The 14,816-nt window shown below is 38.4% G+C and overlaps 1 protein-coding gene across 3 annotated transcripts in view; it reads right to left on the minus strand.

Annotated features, from left to right (window-relative positions):
- LOC113238965 (NGFI-A-binding protein homolog) overlaps positions 1-9,053 on the minus strand; it is a 53,884-nt gene extending 44,831 nt beyond the window's left edge. For all 3 annotated transcript variants that reach the window (XR_003311147.1, XR_003311148.1, XM_026475833.1), the window contains exon 1: positions 8,728-9,053. Coding sequence is in view for 1 of the 3 variants with exons in the window: in XM_026475833.1 (XP_026331618.1) it covers positions 8,728-8,854 (127 nt within the window). In the remaining 2 variants the exon portion in view is untranslated. The remainder of the gene's footprint in view (positions 1-8,727) is intronic.
- Positions 9,054-14,816: the final 5,763 nt, after the last annotated feature.

Below are 14,816 nucleotides of genomic sequence, written 5' to 3' on the forward strand. Positions count from 1 at the left end.
TGCCAGGGAACAGCGCTACAACAATTATCATGTCTTTAAGAAATCAGCACTCCAGTTTGCACTGACATGTTGAACCTGATGTTGGATATTAAATAAAATTATTAGTAATGTGTTTGCACAACTCTGATTCTAATATCATCGTCGCGGGTTTTTACTGGGAACCGCGTTGAGTGTACGATTGACACATACGTCTGATGATGGCAAGTTCGCGACCTACTTTCAGTTCGGACAAAAACTAAATAAACGTCTGTCGTATATGAGGCCGCGCAAAAATGGCGGCGACCGGCGACTGGCGTCCACTGCCGCGCAAAATAGCCCACGCAAAAAAATCGCAGATGCAACTTTCCGGCGAAAAATAAACACCGCGAATCGGCGCTAGTCGCTTATTATAAATAATTAATGATTGCCTCCGCTCTTATGCACGATAAAATGCCATTACGGTTTTCATCGGCGACCCGCAAAAAACTACGAAAACGCCGCCCGAACCCGTCCCGGCAAAAAACACGCTTAAAAGATTGCGCGAGCATCGCTGAAATTCCCGCGGTTTCTTGCAACGGCCCGGTCATTTGACTCCAGCCATTATCTGAGGAATTAACAACGGTAAAAAAATATGCCGATTCGATAAAGGTTCGCCCGCTGGCGGCGACAGTTTTTATCCTATGTACTTGAAGAAAGGGACTACGGCCAGGGCGCGAAGCCGGGCACCGGGCGCGGCGAGGGCGCTTCTGTCGCGGTTAATATTGCACTCATGAAAATTCAGCGAACATTATCGTCGCAGCGGCGCGTCGACTCGCCTAAAAACGAACAGACCTCATTCCGAGACATTTCATTACACAACTCACCACATAAGTAGAGAGTAATAAAAAATGCGTCTGCGCCTGCGTTTGTGCTCGGTAAAAAGCGAGTCATTATGAGACAGCGATTGCGCCGATGTGGCAAACGGACCGTTTTAATATCACGAATGACAGATGCGTCAGCCGCGGCAGCTCGCGGCGTCGGTCAGCCTCGCTGCTTTGCCGCAAAAAAAACACGAGACAATTAAACCAGATCTGCATATTCACACAACGCATTGTGAGCGATGCGAGTAGTGCCCGAAGAAAGGGCCAAATGAAAGAAGCCACAAAAAGTGCTGTATTGAACAACGAGCCTTGTTTTTGAACCCATCTTTGCGTAACCGAGTGTTCGTTGTTTGAATAGAATACGCCGCCGTTTTGTTTGAGGTGCGGGTGTTTTCAAATAATATCTAACTGTCGACTTTACGAGCAATTCAATGTTTTCATCAAGTCCCTTATTTGAGCTAAATACTTTTTATTATTTACATCGTGTTTTCGAACACTATCAATTGTCATAAAGTGTTTGAAAATTCAAAAATATACGCAAACCATAAAAAAATATTCTTCATATAAAATTACCTTAACTTTTTTTTCTATTTTGCAGTCTGTAAAATTGTCTGCATTTTTAAAGAAAGGAAGCCAAGTGATGTACAGCCGGCGCTATGCATTTGTTTGAATAATATGAACCGTACTTTTACTTCATAAAAATTGTTTCAAATCTCCATATATGCAAATTTGCAATTGTGACTTTTTAAGGTGGACTTTGGTACCTTTATTTTTATCTTCTTTTTTTATTAGTTGTATTTATATTATTTATTAGCTCAGGTTCGTATTGTGACTTCTTAATATCGTCGAAGATTTTTGTAAATCCGAATAAATGTACCTTTACAGTTATAACATTTAACGATAGAGCACGTCTTTCAGCTAAAGATTATTATTGCATACGCGTTTATTGGCAAGTTCTATAACAGGGCCAAAACTCTAATCATACACTACATGTCTATTACTTGGCTTGTTAGCCTTAAAGCTAGACACAAGCTTTGTACTTTTTTTTATAATATCAAATGACGGGACGAACAAGTCGTGTGCTTGATGGTAAGCGACACACCTGTCCATGACAGTTGCAGTGCAATTGAGAGCCACTGCCACTGCGCCCATCACACTGAGACTAAGAGTCGTATTCTAGAACTCTATTCAATGCTCAAGTCAGGATTTGAGTATGGTTTAAAGCACTCGAAATCATACTTAAGTCCCTGCCATTAGGGTCGTATTTCCAGTGCTTGTGCTTTCAGTGTAATCCTGACTTTAGCATTGAGTAGATTTCTAGAATACGACCCATAATTTGATAAGTCCCATGTGCCTGTAATTTTACCAGCACCGTTACTGCTTGCAAGGTGTCGGTACTTCCCTGGACGAACTCTTCCACAAGGAGCTCTAATGCTACTTATCTTATCAGCAGACGCCTTATGTGGGTACTGGATATATATCCAAATCAATTATATCAACCCAACTCAGGCCCGGAGAGAAACTTATTAATGTCCATACTAAATAACCTAGATATAGGATATAGCCCATGTTTAAAAAAGAAAACTTGTGATAAAATACAGAGGTTTCAGAACTTCTGCATTTTATATTATTTCAAAGTACCAACCACTACGTTCTCACATGATATATTTAAAAACTTAACAGTCTGGTACACACCTGGAGAGGTTCGCCTACCAAAAACTTAGCTGGTATTGCCTGTCACGCAGTGGCAATGTCAATTTTCAACAGTACCCTCGTGTACGTTTATTGGTTGTTCCCCGCTTAACTCTATTCAGAGAAAGCTTCTGATTCGCAGCGAGTAAGTGCTGGAGACCTGCTGCCTTTGGTAAAAAAAGCTTAAACGCTATATTCTTTCAAAAAGACGCGTAAACAATGGCTCCTGTCTGAGCACAAATCGAGTAGCAATCGGTCGGTGGCTAAATCCCCTAGCAATACTAAATAAACACAATTTTAGACTTTTTATTACAATTTTTATACATATTACATATAGTCTCTATTAATTATAGGTGAAGCCTGTAAATCAGCAATGCAGAGCTTCATCCTTTCTGTCCACATTATGGTTCTTTTGTTTTAATTTTTCGCTTATATTTGTCTATGTGTTTTGTGGATAAATAAATATCTTTTTATTTAATTTATTTATGACGCGAAGTAAACTCGAAACCTATTATTACCTTACTGACCGACTTCCAGAAGACTACATACTGCCGTCCACTAACTAGAATGCGGTTAAGTGACAAGAGATCAGGAAGAGCTCAACATTCTCTTTTAAAAACAGTTCATGTTAGTTAACATGTCCGATGTATCGGACCTTACCCTAACGAATGACGCATAGCCAATTTTCTAAAACTGGCTCGTGGTTTTTTTATGATATTCCAAAGAATGCTTTTTTAGCTGCGTTGTAGTTAGTGGGTGGCAACATACTATAAGACGACATATACTCAATTCATATCTGAACCAATACTTGCCCCAATAGTGTCAGACAAGTCCGCAACAAATTGAAAACTAACTGAAGTTAATTCGACTGAAGTCGTGACGGGATGGCTTGCTAGCTAGTGCAAGCATTGGGTTGTCTTCATTTAGTTCCATTCAATTCATAAATATATTTTTTAATTCCATTACTTAGAGTTTTGCAGTTTCAAACATTGTTTCCGTGTTAAGTAACGCCACTCTTTGGCACTTAGATTTAACATTGGTCTTGACTTATATATCAATCGGACCAAATTCACCACTATCATTTGACCTTTCTTCGGTGTGAAGATTAATAGTTCGCGCCTTGCTTCTACGGATGAATGGAGTCTTCAAGGTTCGGTTTCGTGAACTTGGCGAATGGCTAAAGGGGAAGGAGTGACATCCGTGGATTAGAGGCTGAATTGTAACGCTTTATTTCACGGATTACACTCATCTCCCTTCAGAACTTCGTGAGTGTCCAGTGGGCCGCCGTTGTCCAAAAGATCTACGTAGTCTTAAGTTTGGGTGCGCTCGGAGTCGACTGTATGTGGTCTATTTAGATTTTTACGTCAATAACCTGATTTAGTCCGTCCATATAAATGACGTTTCCACAGGGAATATTCGTCTGCATTTAGAGCACGCGAGGGTTCAGATTTGTATTGATTATCTTATAACTCCACTAGTCATATGTTAGTCGAACTACATGCCTTTTTATTTTACTATCACATATTTTATGTTAGTTCTTTCATTTGAATTGGATTCAAGTACAGAAGGAATGATATTTCCAGTACAATATAGTAAAATGTAAGAAAAATTAATTTAAATTGTACCAGTAGGTACCTCTGTAACGTTGAGTTGCTCTATGTCATTATATAGTCAGTGTTTTGAAAAACGGCCGTAAGCGAAATATCGAAAAAAAATCCTTAGGGTATGGTTTAAGTTTTAACGAGTCCTTTAAAATATTTACGTCCTGTTTTAAAATTCTATTTTAGTTCTAATTAAGTTTAAGTTTTAAAACATCGTGAAAACAAAGCTTGCTACTCTGAAAAATAGTGTTGGTTGATTGAAAATGGTTTGAGATTCACGTTAAAAATGGTTTATTTTATTATAGTTCATTATTAATTACTCATTATTCGACTACTGACCATTTCCTACATTAACTTGAACAAGTAAATCAAGTCTTCTCAGTCTATTACAAGAAATGAAAATATTGTTGTATCGATGATTTTTATGAATGAATAGGCAAAATACACCCACCGGATATTACTAGGGGAAATGCGATTTCGCTTGGCATTCAAAAGCGTTACTAAACAGGAGTGTGGGCTAAGGAGTGAGGCAGACAGTCTGCCACCCCACCCGCAGACCGCGTGAAGCCACCCCTCGCCTCCCGTCTATGCATTCCGCCTGTCGGCGTAATGTACCTTTTGCGGGGAAACCCGCCGGCAGACGAACGATCGCCTTAAATAATTTGGGCTAATTGGACCTCGTCTGGCTGGTGCATTTCCGTCAATCTTTCTCTTTTGATTTAATGGACCACAGATAAGGCTCCTGTCTATACCCAATTTCTCCTATCTATTCTCTTATTTAATTGTTAATTAATTAATTCGGCTTCATAATCCTAACAATTTAAATTGATACGTCGCCAAGCACGCGTTGTGCTGCGCATGAATGGATCTTAACCCGGGCAAACATTAATACGACGCATAAAGTAACTAGTTAGGACTGTACTAGACTAGTACACTAGTCATTGCACTCGTGAGGTTTCTGTACTACGTACTACGTGTGATAAAAATGTTATAATTGATTTTTATATAATTTGATAATTTATTGTGAAAAGATAATTTGTTTTTCAAAATTACATTGCAACAAAGGGTTTACTAACATTGTATTACTAATGGTTTGCAGGATCATCTAAATATGCGTTCGATAAAGGAAACAGAGGGAGGCAGACAGTTTCCCATTCCCTTTCCCATCCCTTGAATGCCGCGCCAGACATCCCCCTCCAGACTAGACTAGGGTGTCAACCCTCCGAGAGCGCGCCTCCTGACTATGATGCATCCTTAAATGTTTCAGAATCAATCATATTTCTGGTTTCTTCAAGTTTTTATGTGATTTTAACAGTAATTACACGATTTTTTTATGCCGGTATCATTAAACTATTACAATGCATTTGTTTAGCGAGCAGTGTGCTGTCATCTACATTGTTTTAATATTAACTTATAATAACAATAATGACACTACAACTTTTGAAATCATTTTCACCTTTATTAGATTATTTTCTCTTATTGTAATCTTAACTAGTTATTGTATAAGTTTGATATAAAACTTTTTTACGGTACTCGAACAGTGCACCTTAAGAGAGCGTATTTGATTGCGCCATGCGCAGGAGTGGCCGCAACCCGTCTCCGCGGCAAAAACTCGTGCAAAATATAAAATATGGGTTGTGCGCGTAAAAACTGCCATGATGCTCCTAGTTTGACGATATATTATCAAGTCCGCTTGAGTCATAGTATAATAAATAAAAGACAAAGGTCCAGTAAAGTATGTTTTATTTTTTAATTCTTCTTTCTTCCGAAGTCGCCGCAGGTGTAACACGCAGAGACGATGTGACGCCATTACATATTATGATAAATATCATTCGCGCGAGGACAGAAGAAAATTGAAAAAAAAAAAAAAAAATTTTTATAACGACATGCTGTTGTGTTTGTTATTATATATATTTAGGAGTCGGTACTTCCTCAGTTAGAATTCAAATCTCTTACTGAGTCGGTTCTATGGCGCGGGTCGAGTGGCAGAAACACTGGTTTTATTTAAAATTTTTTTTACAAACGTTTTTTTTACTATTTAGTCCAGTTTATATATAAAAATCATTGGTGTATGTAAAATACTTATTGAATACAGCGGTTTTATAGTAAGATTTCGAGGAAAGTTTGTGTTTTTCTTTTTTTAGGAAACGTGTTTTAACACCGTAGAGTAATCAATGTATATATTCTAAATTTTATATTTTTTCCAAAGTGGTTCGTTAACCACTTTCGCCGTTATGCGGAAACAACCCTTAAGAACGTGACAAAACTTTCAGTACAAGAAAAACACGTGCCGTTTCTATTTTTCCGCATCGCCAAATTAAGATAATTTATGTACGTACGTTGACATATTCCTACTTTGCTTTTTTGAAAAGTGCTTTATTGCCGCGCTGTTCGCTAAAAACAGCTGTATTTTAAAATGGTTTCATTATAAATGCCAGTTGTATTAAGAGTGCTTAAAGCTGGTTTCTGATTTTTTGTCAACATATTTTTGCAGCGCTTTCGTGGCATAATAAAAGTTTTTTAAATTTAGTTTTTACGTAAATGCGAGTAATTTGCATGGAGCGACGAATCATTTGCGTTCATTTATGGTTTTCTTTTCCTCTTGATAGATATTTACATCGATTTTTCATATAAAAATACTCCTAAGAGTAAATAACGTGCTTTTTATATATCTTTATTATTTGTATTCATTTTTAATTGAAAAATTTAACTCTTTGTGGTTACTTTTAACTAAAAACGAACTAAGTTAGTGCAATTAACAGTTATTTATTGCTCCGTATCTTTATTTTTCTCACATCTGAGCTTAGGTCCACTTTTTATTGTTTGTGTGAGCGCAGTTTTTCTTACATTTCCACGGTTTTTCCTTCTTCCTATACGGCTGCAGGTTTTTACATAGACTCGCTTGTATACGTAGTGTAACCATTCTTGTTTGATACTTGATCGACGTTTAAAATTCAAAATCCTGTCTGCCTCTTTGTGCTCGCGTTTAATTTACCTATTAACGTCGTCGCTAGATGGCGTCTTTAATAGACGTATTTCTCATAAAGTTCGCAATTATGCGTACTTTCTTTATCGCCACGAAAAATTTGAATTTTTACCGGCATTTTTTATTTCTATAATTTAATGGAGCATTTTACACAAATTTTTTATCTCTGTTTTTAAGTACCACGACGACTAGTTCCATTACTCGCAGTTACAAAAAAGGCTCCCAAGACAAAGCACTGGTGCCGCGGCGGTGGAAGAAAAACGCAAATTACCCGGTCCCGGGTTTGATTCCCAGCGCCACGCGCTTTTCTTTGAATCACTTCGTTTTTGCCCTTTGTCTCCCGCTATTATTATTGCAAAAACAGGACTGATTGTAGGAAATGGACTCTTGCAAAAAACGTTAACTCCGTCGCAGATGGTTAATAAGATTGTGAAATTTCTTATTTGAATTTTGTAAGTTTTTTTAATATTCATTCAATTATTATAGGACTTTGCTACGCGCGTTAACCTCATTATTACAATTTTTTGCAAATTATTTGTGAAATTTTCAATATCACGTTTCTAGTTAGAACTCCCAATTCTAATAATTTCCAATTCCGCCACACTGTACATGCGCGTATTTTTATAATCATGTAGCGTGTTATTTTTACAATTTACTCTCACTTAAGAGATTGACATGCTCCCAATCGAAAGGGCTTCCTCCCTAGGATCACCCCTCGGGAGGTATGGCCCACTTTCCGTCAAATGCGGGCACGACGCCTGACCTAACTCAACGAGATTCTTGTTATCGCAAACCATGAATGAAACCGATATACGCGTTAATTTTAACAAACAAAGTTTTGTCATTTATTTGAATTGACAAATAGATCGGAAAATGTCAAAGTTAGTCACGCCGAAGGGCGTGGAAATACATAATAAATATATACCGTTTGTCAGGGATAATATACAGCCGCGTTGCCGAACCCTCTTATTTCTGGCGTCACAGTAGGTTAAAACTTTTATATCTTTCGCCATTGCAATCGCAAAAAAACGGAAAGTATCTTATGTTCCCGCAATTTTGAAATAAAAATTCCAACAAACATTTTTTATAGGCTCTTGGAATTAAACTCCCTTTTTTATACATTGTATACGGTTTTAACGCAATACCGCTTGGCTGCAGTCATCAACAAATCGGTCGCATGAATATGAATTTTAATTAACGAGCGTCTTTTACCCGATAATCGATAGAAATGATCGAACAAACTTGGAGTTTTAACTCAAAAATGTTATCATCTTTCGCAACGCCAAAATATTCCCTTCGCAATGGCAAGTAAGTTGCTTACCAATTTAATAAAACCGAACGCGGCATAATTTCAAACGCCTTTCAAACATCGGGTGCGACAACGCAACAAAAGAAATATAAAAATACAAGAAGTAAAGAAGTAGTGCAACTCAAAAATGGACGCAACAATTAACAAAATACGCAAGTGAAAGAGAAAAGTATGATAAAAACAATGGCGAATACAATTAGTGACGGTTAACGAAAAATGAAATTGCGGCAAAATAAAGTGGAGTCCATTTCCGGCTGCACCTGAAAAAGCGAAATAATGCAAAATGTATGTGTGACTTACTTGTCCCATTCACGTTGCGGCCGATGATCTTGGTGGAGCCGTTGGGCAGCGCAGTGGTGAGGGGCGCTGCACCCCGACCCGTTTCGTCGCCCGGACTTTCCATCGTACTAGACCCGCTCGAACACATCAACGCGCCAATTAAAAAAAACTTTTCAAATTAAGATTTTCCCCCCAAAAAAATTACAAACAAGTCCATTTCGATTACCAAAACACTGTGTCCACAAATTTAAAACTCTTTCACATTTGAATGAGAAACAAAATACCGTCGATGCGAAGGATATGCCAAAGTTGAAACAAGGGAACTTGGAAAAGGTTTGAATTTTGGACGCGTCTAGGTGTTTCGAGCTCACGTTACCGACTGATGAGGAGCCGGGTGCGCGCTGCTATTTGTACCCTCTGTTTGGGGAGTTGGCGCGCTCCGCCCACCACCCTACAACCGCGACCCCTTGTCTGCCTCCCCAGGCACCCGGGTTTCCTCACCCTCGTATATAAAAAAATTCATCCCATACAATAGTAGATGACAATTGTACAATGTGCGAAGTCTCCCTATGTGAATATATTGAAAAGAGTCAGACGTAGCGTGGTATTGTTTGAGCTTAATAATTAACAACAAACGGTTCGAAAACTCGAGATTAGGGATGCACGGTTTTTTTTGCTTTAAATCGATTTTTTGGATTGTAATGGATCGATCCACAGATCGGATCGTATGCTCATGAGTCTTCAAAATCAATTTCGGTTAAAAAATCATTTTGACAGCCTTTTTGGGATCAGTCGGCTACGACTTTCATCTAGAATGATACTAGCCAGTGAGGAAAGACGAACAGATGGCATAGAAGTAGCGACAATCGCCAAATATTGTAGACTTATTGTACTTTGTCAAACTACTTTTCCTGCAGCTCAATAAAAAATAGTTCAGAAAGAGACTGTTTTGTTTCAATTATGAATACGATAGATCGTATATGCACTTGAATCGATCTTCATAAAAATCAAATCGAAGAATATTTAAACCTATTTATGACTTTAAATTTACATTGTAACGACAAGCTGTTTTTTATATATTAGTATACCCGTACCGGTCGATAGAGCTATTCCGACCGGCGGGGGGAGCTGCCCAGCTGCGTAGGGCGATATTCCCGGGACCTAGGACCTAGGTCGAGCTGCGCCCTATGATGACGCTCATCTGACTAGTGATTTTGCTCCCCCGGGCAAAGCTCGGAACTGCGTTTCAATCAAACAAAGGGTACTACTTGTTTTTGTTTCAAAACGCTTCAAGGGGACATTGTCGTCTATAAGCTTCTGTCTGGCTGTCAAAGAGATTATGGTTTCAGTTTACTTTCATTTAGGTCTGTTTATTTAGTATAAAAAACGTAAGTAGCTGCTCGTAAGAGTGCAAGTACGTGAACACGGACCGCGTGAAGTCTTCATTCATGCTTTTTCCTAAGGCCGTAACTATATATGGGTGGGGGCGCTTTGGCATTTCGCCAATTTGCCACCCTATTGTTACGTCACTGCAAGAACAAGTTAGTAAATTTCCTCGTGAATAGAGTCCAACGACATTTGATTCAACCCCGCAACAAGTAGTAGCATTCACATATGTAACAAAACAAAAACAAACAAAATTCCGGACATTCTATTCAAAACATTGTTTAAAACTACTTTTTTTGTTTACCCACGAAATAAAACAAATTCTAGTTTAATATTTAAATACTGAACCAGAATTTGTATTTATTAATCAATGTTTTTGTTTAAATTGATTAATCAATGTTTGGAACAATCTTCAAAAACAATTTCTATCATGTAATGATAAAAAAATTAAAATTGATGTTGTTTTTTTCTTACTGACGATCGTATACGTAAACTGTTGCAAGGATTATATTAAGAATCAAACGATTGTACTCTATCGTATTTCACCGTATTTGGAAATACAAGTTGTTTATATACAATTTTCTTTAGTCCTTTATACCAAAGGAATTTTCCAGTTCTCCGCCCGCGCGATGCTTCTAAGAAGCTTTTCCCCAACAATACATATTTGCACCCAATTGTTATATTTTTGGCATATGAAATTGCTCATGTTATGCCTGTGTCCTTTGTGGTTTGCTATTTAGGGACGGAAATAACTCAGACACCGTCGAAACTCAGTACAGCACAAAGGAAACTCTCCAAACTCCAGACGATACTCTCCACAGTGCTGATTAAATTCGAAATGTGCAGACTCCCTTTGCCAGACCCCTAACCCTCCCTTTTTATATTCATTTTATTTGTTTGTTCAGTCAAATGTAAATGCATAATAGAGTACGTCTTCGCAGTTTAAAACATATTGATTTACTTCAAAAGGAATCTTTCATCGTCTCAGCGATGGCCGCTTAAATTTTTAATAGTCGATTACAAAAAATATTTGTGTAGCAAGATTTTGGAAACTGCTGCTTAAAAAAACGGTCCATACGTAGGTTTTTGCAAATAAGCCGGTACCGTTGCTTGTCGGCGCCGCCGTGTATCTTTTTCGTTTCTCCGAAGCCGAAGTTTCGGCATCATGGAATTAAGCTAACTGATTATCATTTTTAATTTGATTTCGGCACGCAGCCGATCACCGCTTTAGCTTTTTGCGCTCGCTGGGTTTTGTTTAGATCTTAAAGGGTATGCAATCGCTTTATTTAGGCACTCTTCAAAATTATTAATCTTTGTCACAATAAAATAAAAAAAATTGTTCAAAGGCGTCAAATGAAATTACCATCTATTACTATCTGGTATAAACATGTTTAGTAAGGACGTTTTAGTAACAGTAGCTCCTTGTGAGTGTTCGTCCAGGGAAATACTGCCACTTGAAATTACAGACACTGGGACTTGTCAAGTTATGTCTCAGGGTGTCAGGTGAAGTGGCAGTGCCCTTCAGATCTTTGTGGTTTAAAGCTTTGATGGCACCGCAACTGTTATGGACTAGCGTGTCGCTTACCACCAGGCGCACGACTTGTTCGTCGCGTCACTTAGTATTATAAAAGGACGTTTTCAATTATATAGCCACATATTTTCGCATATTTCGAATATCACCTCAGGGTCTATCAATTTCTCTTGGTGCTGCACATCAGCGAGCCCGAGGGTTGAGCAAATCTCGTGATACGGCAAGGGTAAGCCCTATTACTATTACTGAATAAAGTCTATTTACAATCTGCAGGGGTATGTAACAGCGTTTGCATCTCCAAACATGATTGACACACCGTTAAATGTGTGCTTCACCTATAAAATCTATATACCCTAGGGAGACTGGGTGGGGCAATGGCGGCCGCTGCTAGGCACCAGAATCTTTCATAGGCGAGGCGTACGTTTCTTTATTGTGGACCTTGTCACCAATTATAATATCCAAACTAACTAACTTATTAATAGTTGTATTGGTGTCTGTACATTGTTTGAGACGAAAAACGCTCGAGGCCCACTTAAGAATACAGATTTATTCGCCATCGTCATCATCAAATTGCCGCCGTGGCTAAAACTGTCACCATGCTAAACTGCCACGCAGAGGTCCCGGGTTCGATTACCGGTCCGGGAGAAATATTTGTATGGCCTATATTTATTTCTCTCGTGAGTTTGGGTGTAATTTGTGGTTGTCTACCTATATGTGTGTCCATGGCACCCGCGATACATGGTTTCCTTATCACGGGGCTATGTATGTGCGTGTACAAAAAAAAAACTATTGCACGTTACCCTGTTGGACACGGGTCTGTAGTAAGGATATAATTGCTTGCCCAGGCGGATTGGGATCTTCGCACATTTTCCAAATCTTGTCTTCTGCGATGCGCATGTTTTATGATGGTATATAAATAGAAAAAGCACAGAGATTCAAACCATCGACTTTTCATTGCGCTGACTTTCTGTCCTCACATGGTGATACTTTTGAAGCAAGTACCGCCGATCATCGAACCCACCAGACACGTAGTGACAAATGGTAAAATCGTTGATCCATAGAATCAGAACAAATTAACATGGCCCTCTCTCGTGACCACGCGAATACAGACAGTGCCTCAGCATTTAACTGCCTCCGTGGCCGTACGGTTACCAGACAGACCGGGAGAAATATGTGTATATGGCTTACATGTATTTCTCTCGTGGTTTGGATGTAATTTGTGGTTGTCTACCTATGCGTGTGTCCAAGAGACCACAGGGTTCCCCTAGTGCGGGGCCAATGAGTGTGTTGTGTTTATTGTCACTTTTACAGTACAAGACGAAGTCCTTAGGGGGCAAGGGTGAAACTTGGCTAGAGAGCTTGCCTCGTTGAAGCCTGCACTGAAAATAAAAAGCTGCAATATTGTGAAAGTCAAAGTCAAAATCAAAGTCAAAGATTATTTATTCCATAGGTAAAATAAATTTACACTTGAAAACGTCACATTTAAGTCACAGTTAATCAAATTTGTGTGGATTCTTGAGCCGTGTCGTCTTTCCATACATCTTTATCTAACATGTATAGTCTTCAATTTTGTAATATGATTTTTCGATCAAAATATTTTTAATGTAGTTTTTAAACTTAGGAAATGATAAACTTAATATATGCTCCGGAATCTTATTGTAAAATCGTATACAGTTCCCCATAAAAGAGTTATTTACCTTGGTTAAACGAAATCGTGGTACCATGAGTTTGGACTTAGCTCTAAGGTTAATATTATGGATATCTTCTTTCGTATTGAAATTATGTTTTTTTTACGGGCATACGCACCCTTACGCTTCAAAACCGGAACGCAATGTCACATTACTGCGTGGAGGTAGAAATAGGTAAGGTTTAGGAACTTAATTGCTACTAAATATAAATATAATAGGGGTTAAAGTATGAAATTGCCGATTTGTACTGAAAATCTAAATTGTTTATTTTTTAAATTTTTAACAAATTTATTTAATCAAAATAGTTGCCATTATTATCTATACATTGCTGCCATCTAATGGGAAGGTTATTAATGCCTTTGCGATAGAACTCCGACGATCTAGACTGCACAAACTGTGTGAAAGTATTTTGTACTGCCTCCTGGGAAGAAAACTTCTTGTCACGTAGATAATTGTCCAAATCACGAAAAAAATGGTAGTCCGTTGGAGCAAGGTCTGGTGAATACGGAGGATGACGAATGGTTTCTAACTGCAGTTCCTGAAGGGTCAAAATGGTTTCTCGTGCTGTGTGAGGTCTCGCGTTGTCGTGGAGCAATAATGGTGAAGATCGATTCATGAGTCGGGGCTGTTTTACTGCTAGTTTTGTCAACATGGTTCGGAGTTCGGCACAATAGACATCTGCCGTTATTGCTTGACCAGATCGGAGAAAACTATAGTGAATAACACCATGCTGAGACCACCAAACAGTTACCATTACCTTTTTATTGGTAAGTTTTGCTTTAGGACACTGTTGTGGCATTTGACCTGGGGTCAGCCATTGCATTTTTCTTTTCTGGTTATCATAAAGAATCCACTTTTCATCACATGTTACAATTCGATCCAATATTCCTTCATTTCTGTACCGGTTCAACAAGGCAACACAAGTTTCAACACGCGTTTCTTTCTGCAGATCAGTCAAATCATGAGGCACCCATTTTTCGAATTTTTTTATTTTATTGATTTGACGCAAGTGAGTCTATATTGTGGGTAAGGTAACGTTAAACCATGCCGCTAATTCCTGGGTAGTTTGACTAGGATCGGCTTCCACTATCTCTCTTAATTCATCGTTATTCACCTGTGTGGGCGGTCTTCCTCGTGGCTCGTTCTTTAAGTCGAAATTTCCATCACGAAAGCGTTTAAACCAAAATCGCACGGTGCGTTCATTAGTAGACCCCTCTCCAAACGCAGCATTGATATTGCGGGCTGTTTCTGCCGCGTTAGTTCCGCGTCGGAACTCGTATTCAAAAATCACTCGAATTTTCGCAGTATCCATCTTTCTTGTCTAAATTGAATAACAAAAACAATTGAAAGTCGATATTCAAATGTTTCAAATTTAAAAAAAAAAATCACAGAAACCATTTGAAAAAAGTTTCATTCGAAAACCTCAAACCATGAAGATTCTATGAAAATTCAAAGAACCTATTGCAATAAAACGGCAATTTCATACTTTAACCCCTAATATTTAT

This window comes from Hyposmocoma kahamanoa, unplaced genomic scaffold (assembly GCF_003589595.1).
Source record: "Hyposmocoma kahamanoa isolate Upper Pololo Valley unplaced genomic scaffold, ASM358959v1 98972, whole genome shotgun sequence".
Taxonomy (NCBI): Eukaryota; Metazoa; Arthropoda; class Insecta; order Lepidoptera; family Cosmopterigidae; genus Hyposmocoma; species Hyposmocoma kahamanoa.